We start from the raw sequence: 18,176 nt of genomic DNA, 5'->3' as shown, positions 1-18,176 counted from the left end.
ATTGGACTGGAGCAGTGGAGTGGTGAATCACACGTCACCATCTGGCAGTCCAACGGACGAATCTAGGTTTGGCAGATTCCAGGAAGCTACCTGACCCAATGCATAGTGCCAACTGTAAAGTTTGGTGGAGGAGGAATAATGGTCTGGGGCTTTTTTTCGTGGTGCACAAATCGAGATCCATGCAGAAATGGTTTGTCAAGATTGGTGTGGAAGAACTTGACTGGCCTGCACAAATCCCTGACCTCAACCCCATCGAACACCTTTGGGATGAATTGGAACACTGACTGCGAGCCAAGCGTAATTGCTCAACATCAGTGCCCGACCTCATTAATGCTCTCGTGGCTGAATGGAACCAAGTCCCCGCAGCAATGTTCCAATATCTAGCGGAAAGCCTTGACAGAAGAGTGGAAGCTGTTATAGCAGCAAAGGGGGGACCAACTTTATATTAATGCTCATCATTTTGGAATGAGATATTCGACAAGCAGGCGTCCACATACTTTTGATCATGTAGGGTAAATGTATCCAGTCAGTTGTTATATTGAGTAGTGTCAAATAAATGCAGAAACATAACCTGGGCCTTTTTTTTCTTCTTTTTTTTAAACATTTAATCAGGATAAGAAACAATGGCACTTTATATAATGTTTACATACCCTACATTACTCATCTCATATGTATATACTGTACTCTATACCATCTACTGCATCTTGCCTATGCCGTTCTATACCATCACTCATATATATTTTTTTAATTTACATATTCTTATTCATTCCTTTACACTTGTGTGTACAAGGTAGTTGTTGTGAAATTGTTAGGTTAGATTACTCATTGGATATTACTGCATTGTCGGAACTAGAAGCAGAAGCATTTCGCTACATTCGCATTAACATCTGCTAACCATGTGTATGTGACAAATAACATTTGATTTGATTTAGAATGACCTGGATACTGTAATCCCCTTTTTTTGCCATACAATCTGATTGATTTTGACCAAGTTTTTCAGAAAAGGATCAGATAAGATCATTCTGATCCAGATACCACAATATTAAGATCACAGAATCCAGATTTGTTTGTGCTTTGAACAGGCCTACACCTTGCCATCTATTGGACAGGTTATGGTACTACTTCTACACTGTCATAGGGGAATGGATATGAGTGAACTACACTGAACAAAAATATAAATGCAACATGCAACAATTAACAATTTTACTGAGCTACAGTTCATATAAGGAAATTAGTCAATTTAAATAAATTCATTCGGCCCTAATCTATGGATTTCACATGATTTCACAAGGCTTCTTCTGTCCCACAATAAGTAAAAAATAAGTAGGGCAGTGGATCAGAAAACCAGTCAGTATCTGGTGTGACCACCATTTGGCTCATGCAGCGCGACATACCTCCTTCGCATAGAGTTGATCAGGCTGTTGATTGTGACCTGTGGAATGTTGTCTCACTCCACTTCAATGGCTGTGTGAAGTTGCTGGATATTGGTGGGAACTTAAACCCTCTGTCGTACACGTTGATCCAGAGCATCCCAAACATGCTCAATTGGTGACATGTCTGGTGAGTATGCAGACCATGGAAGAACTGGGACATTTTCAGCTTCCAAGAATTGTGTACAGATCCTTGCGACATGGGGCCGTGCCTTATTATGCTGTTTCCAGCTACAATAGTCATTTACAACGTCTACACTGTATTTCTGATAAATTTTATGTTATTTTAATGGACAAAAAAATGTGCTTTTCTTTCAAAAACAAGGATATTTCTAAGTGACCCCAAACTTTTGAACAAGTCCGTTAAAATTACACCTACCCCAATATCAGATCCGACCCAGACCTGTGACATTATTTAGAATTCTGGATCTGAACCCGCTCAGGTCCCGGATCGTGTCTCGGGTATTCGGGTACAGGTGGATCAATGAAGACCTCTAACAGGGAGTACAGTAGAGGGCTGAGGACACACCCCTGGGGGGTCCCTGTGTTAAGAGTCAGTGTGGAGGATGTGTTGTTGCCAATCCTCACAACCTGTGGTCTGGTCTGCCTATCAGGAAGTCCAGGATCCAGTTGCAGAGGGTGGTGTCCAGACCCAGGGCTCTGACATGGAGGGAACAATAGTGTTGAATGCTGAACTGTAGTCAATGAACAGCATTCTCACATAAGGGTTCCTTTTGTCCAGATGTGTAACATCGTATGAATAGAGATGGAAATGGCATCTTCCAGGGATCTTATGGAGCAGTAGGTAAATTGGAGTGGGTCCAGTGTGCCTGGGCCTTGATGTGGGCCACGACCAGCCTCTCGAGGCACTTCATGATGGAGTGAGTGCGATGGGGGCGATAGTAATTTGGGCATGTCACTTAGTTTTTCTTTGGCACTGGGATGATGATGGTCTCCTTGAAGCAGGTGGAGACTACAGCCTAGAAGAGGGACAGGTTGAAGATGTCAGAGAAGACGTACGCCAGCTGGTCAGCACACACTCTGAAGAAGCAGCCAGGGATGCCATCTAGGTGTTCACTCTTTTGAGAGTTTTCCCTCACATCAGCCTCGGAGAGCGAAAGCACCTGGTCGTCCGGAGCAGCGAGAGTCCTCCAGGATGGCTCGGTATTGTCTGCCTCGAAGCGAGCATAGAATGTGTTGAGCTCATCTGGGAGGGAGGCTTCGGTGGGTACCACAGCTGGATTTGCCTTTGTAGTCCGTGATGGTCTGTAGTCCTTGCCAGATGCGTTGAGAGTCTGAGATGTCCAAACATCAATTGAAGTTTGAGTCTGTATTAACTTTTTGCATCCCTAATGGATTTGCGGAGCTCTTACATGCTTGCCTTGTACATGTCACACACCATGGAGTCATCGGGGTTCATTCTGCTGACATTGAATATCTCCATTCGGTTGGGGTATGTCCGGATTGTTATCGTGGATACATTATCATCAACACATATCCTAATGAGGCCTGTTACTGACCATGTATTTTCCTCAATGTTAATGTATGTGTCCTGAGTGGATGAATCTTTGAACATATTCTAATTAGTATGACCAATCTCTCATTATCATCTTCATTGTTTTCCTTTCTGAATATTATTCTGAATCCATCTTGTCTTTTGTTTGGCTGTAAATGTTCAATTCAGTAAAAAAAAACAAGGAGATTTAATGAGGTAGCAACAGCTTATAAAAGATGGGAAGGGAGGGAATTGTGTGGATGGTTCGCCCTATCCTACTTTCCACAGCTGTCATTGAGGCCATATAAAAACAAAACTCCCAGCTAGGCTTGAGTTACGGGAAGGTGGGGATGTGGGTAGTGACTAGTCATCTGTCCTTAATGGCTTCAGCAGATTTAAACACATTCCTTCAGGTTGGAGCAATATTAGCACCTCAGCTTCTTCAGCCTGTATATGCCAGGATACGTTATGCCTTCCTCACAGCCGCTCTGTCTGTACACCTCTATTATTACAATCAGCTGCAACCTTTCTAGTGGATTATTTACTGCCTGGCTGGAAGTGTTTTAAAAGCATTGGGCCAGGGCAGATGATTTAATGAAGAAATGGGCATTGAAGGCATTTAAAAGCTTTAATTGGCTTCCAAAATTGCCAACGTGATGAGTTTGTAAGGAGTTCATCAAAATTCCCTCTCCTCAGCTGCCTGGTGGAATAGTTTTGATGGAGAAAAAAAGTTAGAAAGAACTGCTGGAAGAACCATTGCAAAAAAAAATGTAAAGTGCAAAAAGAGAATAAAAAATAAAGATGGTACTGAAGCCTCCCCCTCTCTATTTTCCATTCTGTCTGCTTTGCTCCTCTGACTGTGGTCTTGGCTCCAGACCTTATTCTTTCCCATAATTTTCCAGGGGTTTGAGTTCTTTCTGTTGAGGATTTGCAACGGAGTCGGCCTAGGCATTACATATTGTGGTCTCTACCTCCTAAACGGTTTCATCTGATTGCATTTAAAAAAATAATTTTCTTACATAACAGTATAATGAAGTGCTGGGCCAGTGGGCCTTACCATCCCTTAGAAGAGCTCTGAAGGAAAAGCCCCTGGAAGCTATCCTTCTCTGACCTACATGTAAGCCTCAGTCACACACTGGCTTTCTTAATGAGTTGCTAAAAGTGCCTTCCATGACTCTGCATATCCTCGTATCATCCCGTACAGTGCAGTGACAGCTGGTAGCAAGTGTGGGACGTGTCTTTCTCTATGCCGTTTGTTTTTTGTGTCTTACCTTGTCTCCAGGATAGGGTCTCATCAGAGACACCCTATCATAGCCTTTCCTCAGAAACACCCACAGAGCATCCAGCTTGCCCTGAACAGAGATGGGCACAATAAATGAAAGAGAAGAATGTCACATAGTAGATGACAATATGATGATAACAATATTGCCTGCCTGAATGCCTGTCATATGCTTTACTCCCCTCTGGTTTGTTTCTATTCTGTATATGCCAGTAAACAGGTCTTTAGATCAGTCTAACAACTATCTGTGTGTGTCTGGCTAGCTGACTGTCTGGTGCTGTTTGACTATCAAAAGCTATGCTCCATGACATAATAATAGTCAGTGAGGAGAGTAAGTAGAGATAAAGGGCAAAGAATGTATTGTGTTGGGACTAGTACCAGCTTCCCTCTGCTCTGCAGATCTCATCTTCCTGAGGTCATTTCAGTTCATGTCTGGTTCATATAACCACTCATCCAGCTGACTGAGATGTTTTGAAGCAAACTTCCTGGAAACAATGACACTACAGGAAGGCTGCAACTAATTAAGAAGTGTTTTGATCATAGATTGGGTTTTGGTAGGGGTTGGAGTCAATTCCGAATTGAATTTGCGAATTTCTCTTTAATTCCAATTCAATTCTTAAATCTTAATTGAATTTGAATTGGCAACACCCCACAGGAAGCATAATTTTAATTAGAGGAAGTAGAATGTAATTAAATTACATTTAAATGGCTTATTTATACTACACATCACCATGAAAATGTTTATACCAGGTTGCATAAGGTTGAAACATTCTCATTCTCCTAAAACAATTAGAAACAATTACAGAGGTCTGGAAATATTATAAGATTGTGTTGTGGGTTGTCTATAATGATGAATAATTCCCTTAATGTTTTTAAATATCAGAAAAAACACATTTCCCAGAATGCATTCGATCGGACATTGTAGTATGGAAGGGAAAAATGTAATATGTATATATTCTTTTTTCAAATGTAACCTTAATTTAACTAAGCAAGTGATTTAAGAACACATTTCTTATTTACAATGATGGCCTACACCGGCCAAACCGGATGACGCTGGGCCAGTTGTGCGCCACCCAATGACGGCCAGTTGTGATCCAGCCTGGATTTGAACCAGAGTGTCTGTAGTGATGCCTCAAGCACTGGGATGAAGTGCCCTAGACCGCTGCGCCACTTGAGAGCCCCAACATCTCATGACAAAGAAAAATACTGTATGAGGTCTTTGAGTTACAATCAAACTAATATTTCAAATGGTATGTGTATTCTTTGAATTAGTACTGTATGTGGCATATCCTTTTGATAAAATATTTGTCAAAGAAATGAGACTCAGGTTTCACTTCTCAGTTGAATTGCTTTGAATTGAATTCTATTTCATTTAATTGAAATTCATTTCAAATTCTGCTTCCTGTGGGGTGTGGCCAATTCAAATTCATAGTTTGAATTCAATTCAGAATTTTCCTAATTGACCCCAACCCTGATTGGTAGATAGGTTATCAAGTGCAAACTATGTCTAATATATACAGTATATAGAGTGCATTCAGAAAGTATTCAGACCCCTTGACTTTTTCCACATTTTGTTACAGCTTTATTCTAAAATGTATTCAATTATATTTTTTCCTCATCAATCTACTTACAATACCTCATAATGACAAAGCAAAAACTTTTTTTCAAATTTAATAAATAAAATATTACAGTTACATAACTATTCGGACCCTTTACGCAGTACTTTGTTAAAGCTTAAAGCACCTTTGGCATCGATTACAGCCTAGTCTTCTTGGGTATGACGCTACAAGCTTGGCACACCTGTATTTGGGGAGTTTCTCCCATTCTTCTCTGCAGATCCTCTCAAACTCTGTCCGGTTGGATGGATAGCTATTTGTAGGTCATTCCAGAGACGTTAGATTGTGTTTAAGCCGGGCTCTGGCTGGGCCACTCAAGGACATTCAGAGACTTGTCCCGAAGCCACTCCTACGTTGTCTTGGCTGTGTGCTTAGTGTCATTGTCCTGTTGGAAGGTTTTCATCAAGGATCTCATGTACTTTGCACCGTTGATCTTTGCCTCGATCCTGACTAGTATACCAGTCCATGCCGCTGAAAAACATCCCTACAGCATGATGCTGCCAGCACCATGCTTCACCATAGGGATGGTGTCAGGTTTCCTCCAGACGTGATGCTTGGCATTCAGGCCAAATAGTTCAATTTTGGTTTCATCAGACTAGAGAATCTTGTTGCTCATGGTCTGAGAGTCTTTAGGTGCCTTTTGGCAAACTCCAAGAGGGCTGTCATGTGCTTTTACTGAGAAGTGGCTTCCATATGGCCAAACTACCATAAAGGCCTGATTGGTGGAGTGCTGCAGAGATGGTTGTCCTTCTCAAAGGTTCTGCCATCTCCACAGAGGAACTCTAGAGCTCTGTCAGAGTGACCATCAGGTTTTTGTCACCTCCCTGACCAAGGCCCTTCTCCCCCGATTGCTCAGTTTGGCCAGGTGGCTAGCTCTAGAAAGAGTCTTGGTGGTTCCAAACTTCTTCCATTTAAGAATGATGGAGGCCAGTGTGTTCTTGGGGATCTTCAATGCTGCAGAAGTGTTTTGGTACCCTTCCCCATATCTGTGCCTGGACACAATTCTGTCTAGGAGCTCTATGGACAATTCCTTCGATCTCATGGCTTGGTTTTTGCTCTGACAGTGTGGTCTCACACTGGGATCAAATATGATTCCATCTGGAGAGGATCCTAACCACGGAGCATCTTGGTGCACTACGAAGCCACATGGAAAGAAGTTAACATTCTTCAGTGTGCAGTACTCCTGTACAGCCACTGGCTCCATGGCTAGCCCCCTCTTCATCTCCATGGTCTGCATACACAGAACACTTCCTGCAACACAGGAGCAGTGGCTTTGGACCACTATCACTGGTACGGAGTGCTTTAACACCATCTGTGAAGATAAGTGTGATGAAAGACTGAAGTGAGAATGAATAACAATAAACATAGTAGTGTCTAGTCTTCTTAACTAGGGGCTCATTTAACTATACAGGAATACATTGTGTTTCAGTAACAAAACTACCAAACACTGCATCAACAGATCTTTATGAAATAACCTGTTAAGTGGGCAATTCTAAATATCTATCTACTGATAAGATTAAACGTTGACACTGTCTCCAACACATTTTGACCATGATGACAGTGTCTCACAGGAGATGTTTAACAAGGTCCCTCCCTAGTAGCTATCTATAACCTTTCCCTACTCTCATGCTGTGCGGCATTTCACTCATCCTCATGGACCTGTGGCAGGCAGCCCTCACGGTCATCTCCCCTGTCAATGTATATTTGTTAGATACTGTGTAGAAGACATGAATAACAATTATTTTTAGCTAGCAAGCATAACTTAACCAAGCTAACGAAAACACACACATTCTCAGTCAAAGTCACGTCATTTTACTAACTAGCTAGTTACAGTTAATAGTTAAATTAGCTAGCTAATGAGTGTAGCTAGCTAACGTTATATATGTCACTGGCTTGGTACTCACCTTCATAGTTGTCTATGTAGCTTCCTATATACATCTTGAACCCCTTTTCAATCTTGCTAGCTGGAGTCTTGGAGGCTGATGTAACAATTCGATGTACAATATTAATTTGAGGCAAGTCCTGAAGACACCTAGTAAAAAACTGTGACATAGTGGTAGTAACTTTATATCGTAGATAACAACTAGACTGACCGGAAATTTCCAAACCGATATGAAGTGTGTTTAGAACGTTCGATCATGGAATGCGCATAAGGCCCATTTCCTACAGGTTTCCTCATGGTTCTATTTAAAGTAATGTTCTCAAATTGTTTCAAGAACATTAAGAAACAACGTTCTAGAAAACATTAACATTCTAAGAATGTTATTTTAAAACATATACATATATTCTGTCCTCAGCGTCAACAAAACTCTCACTAACCTCTATCTTGTTAAGCGTGTTCAGGTGTGTTGGCCGCGCCCACTAATTGGGCACACCGGATCTTAATGCGTCTTGTTTCCTTTGAAAGTGGGCCTGTTTGAATAGACTAAAATGAAAAGCTTTGTATGTGTAAAAAAAACATGAGATAATAGCTCCATCCCGGTGGTGCAGTGGACTAATTCCATGGATAAAGAACAGAAGATCATGGGTTTGAATCTCACTGAGGCCATGCCACAATTAAAAAAAGGGATGTGTTTGCATGATTAATACCTAAGCGAAGGAATGTCCATGTGTCCTATCTGTATTTGGAGTTCAAAACAGTTAACCTAAGCTAGCAGTGTTTTTAGAAGTCTTATTGAAACATGTTCTCAGAATGTTATTTTATTACCTATAATAGCTTCACACAACTTCCAAGGAACCGAATATGCTAGCTGGATACAATACCTTTATAGGAGAGTACCACTTCTGGGGACTGATTGGTTTGTGAATGCCATTGTTGAAAGTGTGTGTTAGTGGCATGTCAAACTCCTGCTCTGGCATCCTGACACGGGCATTCTTGGCTTTCTCCAGTTTGGCCCCCTCCTCAGTGGAACCCTTGTCACCCCAGCGGACCTGAGCAAGGACAAGCAACAGCAGCCAGTCAGTGGCAGGGGAATGGTATTATAATGATCAGAGCTGAGCCGTAGTTGGATGAAGGGCACACCAGGCCGAGTACAACAGTCAGTGAATGTCTTTCTCACCTCCATTCTCTTGATGCCACCAACACCTCGGCCACCGTAGTATGAGGCATCCACAGTGGGCCACCTCTTCTTGGGACACCCGTCCTCATCCTCATCCTAACACGGGGAAAAATAGATCCCTCAGATGGTAGCTTTGCCCTAAAATGTTCATAATATCAGATGCCTACTACTCCCTTCAGCCAGTTCAAGTCAACAATACCAGTGGTATTGTGCCAAACAAGTAAGGCAGGCATCACGCTAAACTTGATGTCCTGATCAAGTTCAACCAAGTCTCACAAAGAAGTAGGTAGCATGGCATCCCTGTGTGGTGTGGCCAGGGAGTCATCCTGTTATAGAAGCTCCAACCACATCTGAGAGCCTGAAAATAGTTGTAACTAAACTTGTAGCATAACTAAACTCCTCTCTACCTAAAGAGCTGGGCTGCTATCCAGTTTACCGGACAGAAAAAACATATTAAAAAAAAAAACAAGATCTGACAATCTGCCCAGTCTGGTCCTGGCTACATCCAGCACCATTGAGTGGAACTTGTGTCGGGTCAAAATGGAAAATGTCAGCTGTGAGTCAATAACTCAGTCTAATCCCTATTATGCTTCTACAGGTTCTCAGAGCTCTTTGAGGTAGAGGCTGCTGGCTGTTTTCAGATCGGACAACAGGAGACAGAGAGACACACAGAGTCTGATTTTATGGTATGATAGTGACGTTTCAACTCTAAAGAGGCACGGGCCTAGAGACAGAAAATAAGAAGAAAAAAAGCTTTACTCACTGAGCTGTCCTCCATTACTGGAGGTGGAGGCTCGTGGATGATCTGCAAAGATGGAAAAGACACGGAATCCTAATATTCTGTTCCACAGGAGTTAATGACTATCCTATTGACACATGCATACATGGCAGAGTCTCTGCTTGGGTACAGGAAATTGTTTTGAATGAGAGAGGTTGATAATGAGAGAGATGTTACCACTGTGCAGCAGAGAGGCCAGAACCACCAGAGCAGAGCCAGCGTCAGCAGGAGCAGCAGGATGAGCAGAGCTATGGCCAAGAACGTCCCATCAGACTAGGGGAGGCAGGGAGAGGAAATAAGGTTAGAACCGGGTGTACTTACTCTGCTTGAACACAAGCTCTACCACCTCCTAGGAATAGATACAGAAGAGTAAAGTACTAAAATAAACCATTCTATTAGAAGCACAATACTCCATGTAACCATGGTTGAGAGATTTTCCTGTGTAGAGAAGGGTTGGTACTTACACAGCTGACTGTGGTGATGGTGACGGAGCTAGATATGAAACTCAGGCCATTGTTCATGCTGACGTGGAGGGTAGCTTCCCTGAAGGAGGTGAGAGGGGATAGGGGAGGTGAGCGGGAGGGAGGGAGAGGTGAAAGAGAGGATGGGGAGGTGAGAGTGAGGGGAGAGGTGAGAGAGAGGGGATGGGGGAGGTGAGAGGGGATGGGGAGGTGAGAGGATGTGAGAGAGAGGGGATGGGGAGATGAGAGGGAAGGCAATGGAGAGGTGAGAGAGAGGTGAGAGAGAGGGGATGGGGAGATGAGGAGGGAGAGGTGAGAGAGGAGGGAGGGAGGGAGGTGAGAAAAGGGATGGGGAGGTGAGAGGGAGGGAGGGAGGGAGGGAGGGAGGGAGGGAGGGAGGGAGGGAGGGAGGGAGGGAGGGAGGGAGGGAGGGAGGGAGGGAGGGAGGGGGGAGAGGAGAGGTGAGGTGAGTGAGAGAGAGAGAGAGAGAGAGGGATGGGGAGTTGAGAAGGAGGGAGAGAGGGGATGGGGAGGTGAGAGGGAGGGAGGGGATAGGTGAGAGGGAGGGGAAGGGGAGAGGTGAGAGAGAGGGGAGGGGAGAGGTGAGAGGGAGGAGAAGGGGGATGGAGGAGGTGAGAGGGAGGGGAGAGGTGAGAGGGGGGATGGAGGAGGTGAGAGGAAGTGAGAGGTGAGGGAGGGTATAATTACCTACACTGTTTATTTGTTTTCCTCTAATCAACACATCCCTCTTTTCATTCCAGAGACCAAGGATAGCTGCTTTTCTGAGAAAATACTGTATTGACTTGAGAGCAAGAGAGATGGGTTGCATTTCATGAGTTGGGTTTGACATGCATCAATTAAAGCAGTGGGGGTGTGAGAGTTAAAGAGTCACTTACGTCCCTTCTTCTTCCAATACGGGAGCTGGGCACAGAAGGTAGGTGTCTCTCACTACCAATGGCCTTTTCACTATGGGATTATAGAAGATAACACTTTAGATTATGTGTGTATATGAATACCTAATACTGTATACAGTAGACAAGTCACCTGTATATAGATAATCCCCAGACAAGAAATCCTATAGCTATGCATTCAGCAAGAGGTGCATGGAAATAAAAACAAAAACAAGCAAAATAGAGTACTAGAGCAAGTTAATTTACAAACTGTAGTATTAACGTAATAATCATAGTTAAATTAGCATAATTTCAACGAGTTGTAGTTCAAAGTGATTCAAAGAATATAGTTCAAATTGAAATACATTGAGACAAATCGTGAAAATTCCTTGCTTTGTTATTGTCTTACTAGACCTTAAATCAACTGAAATCGTTCAGCGTGAGAATGGTTTATTTAGCCTGGCTGACAGAATGTCAGGAGATCCACATTCCCTCTGTACATCTGAGAAGCCTTAAGTATTAAACCAGCTGAAGGAAAGCTCTGTGTGTGTGTGTGTGTGTGTGTGTGTGTGTGTGTGTGTGTGTGTGTGTGTGTGTGTGTGTGTGTGTGTGTGTGTGTGTGTGTGTGTGTGTGTGTGTGACCAAAAATCATTAGGATTTGTAAGAACAGTAGGCATGCTAAACCCCTCTTGACAGCCTGGTCTCATAGACTAGGTGTAACATAGTAAATGTAAATCCAGGACACTCAAATGAGTATGATATGTTACGTTTTTCTCTGGTTACAGTACATAAGGCAGAAGGTTGCTTAAGGCAAAAATGGAAGCAGGGTGGTTGGTTGGGTGGGTCTAGCAACCCAAAGTTTGCATGTTCGAATCTCATCACGGACAACTTTAGCATTTTAGCCAATTAGTAACTTTTAAACTACTTACTACTTTTTAGCTACTTTGCAACTACTAAGCATGTTAGCTAACCCTAACCTTAACCCTTTTACCTAACCCTTCCCCTTACTCCTAACATTAACCCTAACCCCTAGCCTAGCTAATGTTAGCCAGCTAGCTAACGTTAGCAAACCAAAGTAGAATTCGTAACATATCATACATTTTGCAAATTCGTAACATTATTTAACGTTTTGTAAATTCATAACATATTGTACTTTTTGAAAATTTGTCACATATATGAATTGGAATTCGTAACATGTCATACTAATTGGATGATGGACATCCACAAATTACTAGATACCATAGGAAACGTAACATACAGTATCATACTAAATGGGTGTCTCGGATTTACATACAGAATCATATGAGACCAGGTTGCTCTTGCTTGTGGCCAAGGCAAACATAGCCCAATTTCCCCTACTGCCTGAGGGAAGAATGCAGAAATTAGACTTCAGTGTAAGAATTGGACTGCTCTCTATACTTAAGATTGCTTATCAAAGGATGTGATTGCAAGTCCCTGATCTATTGGAAATTAGAATTTTTTACAGGAAATAAACCCTGGCTCTTGAAGCTTCAGAGAGCCTTTTACCTGACTTGATCCCCAATGATCCCCAGAGGCACCCAGCCTACAGCAGATGTGCTATATTAGTTGTGGATGAATGCAAAGGAACAAAGAAATCACATTACATCGCTAACTCAGATCTATCAATGCACTGCTGCAGACTCCATTAGTTGTAATTTGCTGCTGGGTCTTGCATCAAAAGGTTTGTACCACAGTTTCAAAGAAGTCCTTTCTTGGCCCAAAGTCACATTTTTTGTCATGTGTAGGCCACCTTGTGGGATTCTGCTGCTCTACATTGGCCCAAGGTTCAGATAACTTTTTACTCTGGTTCCTTTAAAGTTTTCATCTTATTTTGGGTTAACTTTTTAAAACTAAGCACAGATAGAACACACAGAAATACATTTCCTTAGATATTAATCATGCAAAAACATGTATTTTTTTTTATTGTGACACAGCATCTGTGAGATTCAAACCCATAATCTTCTGTTCTTTAGCTATAGAATTAGTCCACTGCGGAACCAGGATGGGGCTAGCATGCCATTTTTTGACATACAAAGCTGTTCATTTTAGTCTATTCAAACGGACCTAATTTCATAGGAAACAAGCACTCATTAAGATCAGGTGTGGCCAATTAGTGGGTGCGGCCAACACACCTGAACACACTTAACGAGATAGAGGATAGAGTTTTGTTGATGCTGAGAATGGACTGCATATTAAATAACATTCTTAGAACATTCTCTGAACTTTACTCAAGGTTTCTTGTTTTTTTATAGAACGTTTTAACGTTCTCCAAACAATTTGAGAACGTCTTAAATTGAACCATGAGGAAACATGTAGGAAAAGTTATGCTGAAGTACTGAAATTCCAACAGAAGAATGTTGTTTCTTAACATTCTCTAAACTATTTGAGAACATTCCCAATGTCAAACCAGTTGGAGAACGTTCCTAGAACATTACCAAAATTGAAATGAAATGTAACTATGTTTCAACTCCCAAGTAAACATTCTGGTAAAGTAATGAATTACCAAGAAAATAACAAAATTCCTTAATTATTAAATGTGGTGAGAATGTTCCAACGCCAAGCCACTATCCTGCATCATTCCCAGAAAGTTGTGGAAGGTTGTATGCAAAATAACCATAGGACAACCAGGCTCTCACCAAGCTCCAAGAAACATATGGTTCTCAGAATGTTATTTGCTAGCTAGGCCAACTGGTGCCTGCTTGAACTAATGAGTATTCTTTCAGGCTCATTCCTTTCAGCTCTTTCATGGTTGAAATCCTTTCTCTTTGCCTTTTTCTCACACAGCCTGATGACACAGTCAATAACAGCCAACTCACTGTGGCATTGCTGAAATAGATGTCTTTCTAAGCCTCATTACCCTGCACCTAGAATCCTGTGTGAAAGTTAAAGAGATTGTTTCCTGCTCATTAAAAACAGGGGTGTTGCTGATGAGATTCATTAGGGTTAATGGTCGGAAATTGTAGGTACCGTAACTTCCACTTACTCAAAGTGAGAGTGTCATTGATGCGGAAGCTACAAAGGACCTTCCCCACCTCACGGGCATGTGAGAAACCATTTCCTTTCACTACCACCTGGAAGGACTCTAAGACAGGATGAAAGGGAGGGAACAGGGAGAATCATCAATGGCATTTGATCACCTTGATAACATTGGTAAAGAGGAATTACAGTTGATAATAATATTTTCAAGTCCTTATTTCCTGAGGCCAAAAGCTCAGCAATTATCCATAATGATCTGTGATTATCTGAAATCGGACAATATTCAGGCCAAATGCTAGGCTGAGCTAGAGAGGATGTAACGTTTTAACCGTGCCTATTTATCTTCAGCTGGCACTTTTCATTTACACAGAGTCAAACACATATTTAAGTCAATCTGTTTCCCCCCTTGCTGTGTCATTAGACACAGTAGAAACACATAGTGGATTGATCCGTGTCGTCAGCTTATCAATAAACAAGTGGCAGTGTCATGCAGCTGGAGCTCATTATGAAACCCACTCCAATACACCACTCACCTCCTGCACAGATACTAGAGGGCTCTGCTGCCAATATCTCAATGCATGATCTCTTCAGGATCTTAGGAGAGAGAGGGAGAGAGATGTGGATAATGGAGACAGCGGTGAACAGCACAAACTGTAAATATGTTAGAGTTAGATTTGTTGAAAGTACGTATGCCTCGGTATACTTTCAACCATGTTGAAACTATACCTTACAATAGTGAACAGATGTTTACATCATTCTACCAGCCCCTGACATTGTTGCCCTACTTACGGAATCAATGGCTCCTTGCAGTGCCTCAAAGCCATCATTTACAGGGAAAACATGGTCCTTACTGTCAGCTATTGTCCAAAGCTGGGGAGGGAGAAGAAGTTTTATTTAATAACAGTGGAATAACAATAATGTGAGACTAGCCAACTGCTAAATCCCCTTCTCACAACAGAAACATGTGGCTCACCTGGGTTTCATTGAAGTCTTTTACTCCCACACAATAGACAGAGGCACCCAGTTGACGCGATCGGCCGGCCTAGTGACACGCAAATAGACATGAAAGCTCTTTTATAACTCTATATTGACCAAAGTAGAGAGAACTTCATTTGTGGTGTCAGATACTTTGAAAACCAATACAATGCCCTGTATAAAGGTGTATCCGTAAAGGATGAGGATGTGTTTTATGAAGCATCTATGGAAGGCTTGCAAGACAGATGGGTTTCTGTCTAGCCTTCTCAGTTTGTACAACCAACTCAGTGGCCTGGTGGTTAGATTGGCACTCAACATTAAGGAGATCGATTCGGGGTAAGGCCCTGTGGCAGACTAGCGTCCTGTCCAGGGGCTGTATACATGTACATTGAGCTGCCTTACGCTACAGAAAGATAGGCTCTTGGCCGTATGGGCATTTTCTGACTCGGACAACGCGTACTTGTCCAAGGCTTACTTACTGCAGGTTTGTGCAGGTACTTAGCCTTAAGTCGTGACTGACGTTTGGAGACACAGGCGTTTGCTGTCTATAATGGCGCAGGCGATTTTGTAGCAGTCCACCCTATCGATTGTTGATGGTTAAATGTAGTGCTTCGAGTGTTCTTCCACAGCCAATGATGACTTCTTGGGTCTTGATGACATTTAAATCAAGTCTAGGAAGTTCTGCACCACTGGCCACCGGCCAATGTATAAACAAGATTGAAACATCCGGTAATTAAAAGGCTGAAATGACCAGCTGAAACAACTGATGTAACCAGCTGTAGAGATAAATGGAAATGGCAACTCTAATAATAATAATTACATATGATGACAGGGAGTAGAGTATGAAATTCTGCTCTTCTAGGAATGGAATATCCTGTGGAATGTGGCTGACTATTTCCACTTGGCCCACGCTGAGTGTATAGATAGATATTGCTGTCACGTTCTGACCTTAGTTATTTTATTATGTCTTTGTTTTAGTATGGTCAGGGTGTGAGTTGGGTGGGTTGTCTATGTTCCTTTTTCTATGTTTTGGGATTTCTGTGTTTGGCCTGGTATGGTTCTCAATCAGAGGCAGCTGTTTATTGTTGTCCCTGATTGAGAACCATATTTAGGTAGCCTGGTTTTACTTTTGAGTTGTGGGTGATTATTTTCCGTGTTAGTTACCACACGGGACCGTTTCATTTGTTTCACTTTGTTATTTTGTATTTTTTTTGTATTCAGTTTGTCTTATCAAAATGGACACGTACCACGCTGCAAATTGGTCCGACCTCTCTTACTCCTCATCAGAGGAAGACGACGAACATTACAGAATCACCCACCACCAAAGGACCAAGCAGCGTGGTAACGGGCAGCAGCAGCAGCGATCTCAGGACTCCTGGACATGGGAGGAGATCCTGGACGGCAAAGGACCCTGGGCACAAGCTGGGGAATATCGGCGCCCCAAGGAAGAGCTGGAGGCAGCGAAAGCTGAGAGGCGGCGGTATGAGGAGGCAGCACGGCAGCTCGGCTGGAAGCCCGAGAGGCAGCCCCAAAAATGTATTGGGGAGGCACATGGGGAGTGTGGCGAAGTCAGGTAGGAGACCTGCGCCAACTCCCTGTGCTTACCGTGGAGAGAGAGGGACCGGGCAGGCACCGTGTTATGCCGTGAGGCGCACGGTGTCCCCGGTGAGCAGGCATAGCCTGGTGCGATATATAGCAGCGTCTCGTATCGGCCGGGCTAGAGTGGGCATCGAGCCAGGTGCCATGAAGCCGGCTCAGCGCATCTGGTCTCCAGTGCGTCTCCTCGGGCCGGGGTACATGGCACCAGCCTTACGCATGGTGTCCCAGGTTCACCAGCACAGCCCAGTGCGGGCTATTCCACCTCGCTGCACTGGCCTGGCTACGGGGAGCATTCAACCAGGTAAGGTTGGGCAGGCTCGGTGCTCGAGAGCTCCAGTGCGCCTTCACGGTCTATCCGGTGCCACCTCCACACACAGCCCTCCGGTGGCAGCCCCCCGCACCAGGCTGTATCTCCGTCTCCTTCCTACAGGTGCTCCCGTCTGCTCAGCGCTGTCAGAGTCTGCCGTCTGCTCAGCGCTGCCAGAGTCTCCCGTCTGTCCTGAGCTGCCAGAGTCTCCCGTCTGTCCTGAGTTGCCAGAGTCTCCTGTCTGTCCTGAGCTGCCAGAGTCTCCCGTCTGTCCTGAGCTGCCAGAGTCTCCCGTCTGTCCTGAGCTGCCAGAGTCTCCCGTCTGTCCTGAGCTGCCAGAGTCTCCCGTCTGTCCTGAGCTGCCAGAGTCGCCCGTCTGTCCTGAGCTGCCAGAGTCTCCCGTCTGTCCTGAGCTGCCAGAGTCTCCCGTCTGTCCTGAGCTGCCAGAGTCTCCCGTCTGTCCTGAGCTGCCAGAGTCTCCCGTCTGTCCTGAGCTGCCAGAGTCTCCCGTCTGTCCTGAGCTGCCAGAGTCGCCCGTCTGTCCTGAGCTGCCAGAGTCGCCCGTCTGTCCTGAGCTGCCAGAGTCGCCCGTCTGTCCTGAGCTGCCAGAGTCGCCCGTCTGTCCTGAGCTGCCAGAGTCTCCCGTCTGTCCTAAGCTGCCAGAGTCGCCCGTCTGTCCTGAGCTGCCAGAGTCTCCCGTCTGTCCTGAGCTGCCAGAGTCTCCCGTCTGTCCTGAGCTGCCAGAGTCTCCCGTCTGTCCTGAGCTGCCAGAGTCTCCCGTCTGTCCTGAGCTGCCAGAGTCTCCCGTCTGTCCTGAGCTGCCAGAGTCGCCCGTCTGTCCTGAGCTGCCAGAGTCTCCCGTCTGTCCTGAGCTGCCAGAGTCGCCCGTCAGCCAGGAGCTGCCAGAGTCGCCAGTCAGCCAGGAGCTGCCAGAGCCCCCAGTCAGCCAGGAGCTGCCAGAGCCGCCAGTCAGCCAGGAGCTGCCAGAGCCGCCAGTCAGCCAGGAGCTGCCAGAGCCGCCAGTCAGCCAGGAGCTGCCAGAGCCGCCAGTCAGCCAGGAGCTGCCAGAGTCGTCCATCAGCCAGGAGCTGCCAGAATCGCTTGTCACGCCAGCGCTGCCAGAATCGCCCTTCACTCCGGAGCTGCCGGAGTCTCCCGCCTGTCCGGTGCTGCCGGAATCTCCCGTCCGTCCGGTGCTGCCGGAATCTCCCGTCCGTCCGGTGCTGCCGGAATCTCCCGTCCATTCGGGACCCGTGGCTTGGGTCCCCAGTCCGAGGTCGACGGTGAGGG

General features: G+C 44.6%; 1 protein-coding gene across 2 annotated transcripts in view; it reads right to left on the bottom strand.

Annotated features, from left to right (window-relative positions):
* Positions 1 to 18,176, bottom strand: part of LOC139409981 (ANTXR cell adhesion molecule 1b) — a 38,629-nt gene that overhangs the window by 1,764 nt on the left and 18,689 nt on the right. For both annotated transcript variants that reach the window (XM_071155397.1, XM_071155396.1), the window contains exons 8-18: positions 14,979 to 15,047; positions 14,795 to 14,875; positions 14,539 to 14,599; positions 14,013 to 14,111; positions 11,015 to 11,084; positions 10,122 to 10,200; positions 9,835 to 9,930; positions 9,643 to 9,684; positions 8,880 to 8,975; positions 8,584 to 8,751; positions 4,197 to 4,277 (exon numbers count right to left, since the gene is read on the bottom strand). In XM_071155397.1, the coding sequence (XP_071011498.1) occupies positions 4,197 to 4,277; positions 8,584 to 8,751; positions 8,880 to 8,975; positions 9,643 to 9,684; positions 9,835 to 9,930; positions 10,122 to 10,200; positions 11,015 to 11,084; positions 14,013 to 14,111; positions 14,539 to 14,599; positions 14,795 to 14,875; positions 14,979 to 15,047 (942 nt within the window). The remainder of the gene's footprint in view (positions 1 to 4,196; positions 4,278 to 8,583; positions 8,752 to 8,879; positions 8,976 to 9,642; positions 9,685 to 9,834; positions 9,931 to 10,121; positions 10,201 to 11,014; positions 11,085 to 14,012; positions 14,112 to 14,538; positions 14,600 to 14,794; positions 14,876 to 14,978; positions 15,048 to 18,176) is intronic.

The sequence above is a fragment of the Oncorhynchus clarkii genome, chromosome 5, assembly GCF_045791955.1.
Source record: "Oncorhynchus clarkii lewisi isolate Uvic-CL-2024 chromosome 5, UVic_Ocla_1.0, whole genome shotgun sequence".
NCBI classification, from domain to species: domain Eukaryota; kingdom Metazoa; phylum Chordata; class Actinopteri; order Salmoniformes; family Salmonidae; genus Oncorhynchus; species Oncorhynchus clarkii.
This window is presented reverse-complemented; position numbering and strand designations above follow the sequence as displayed.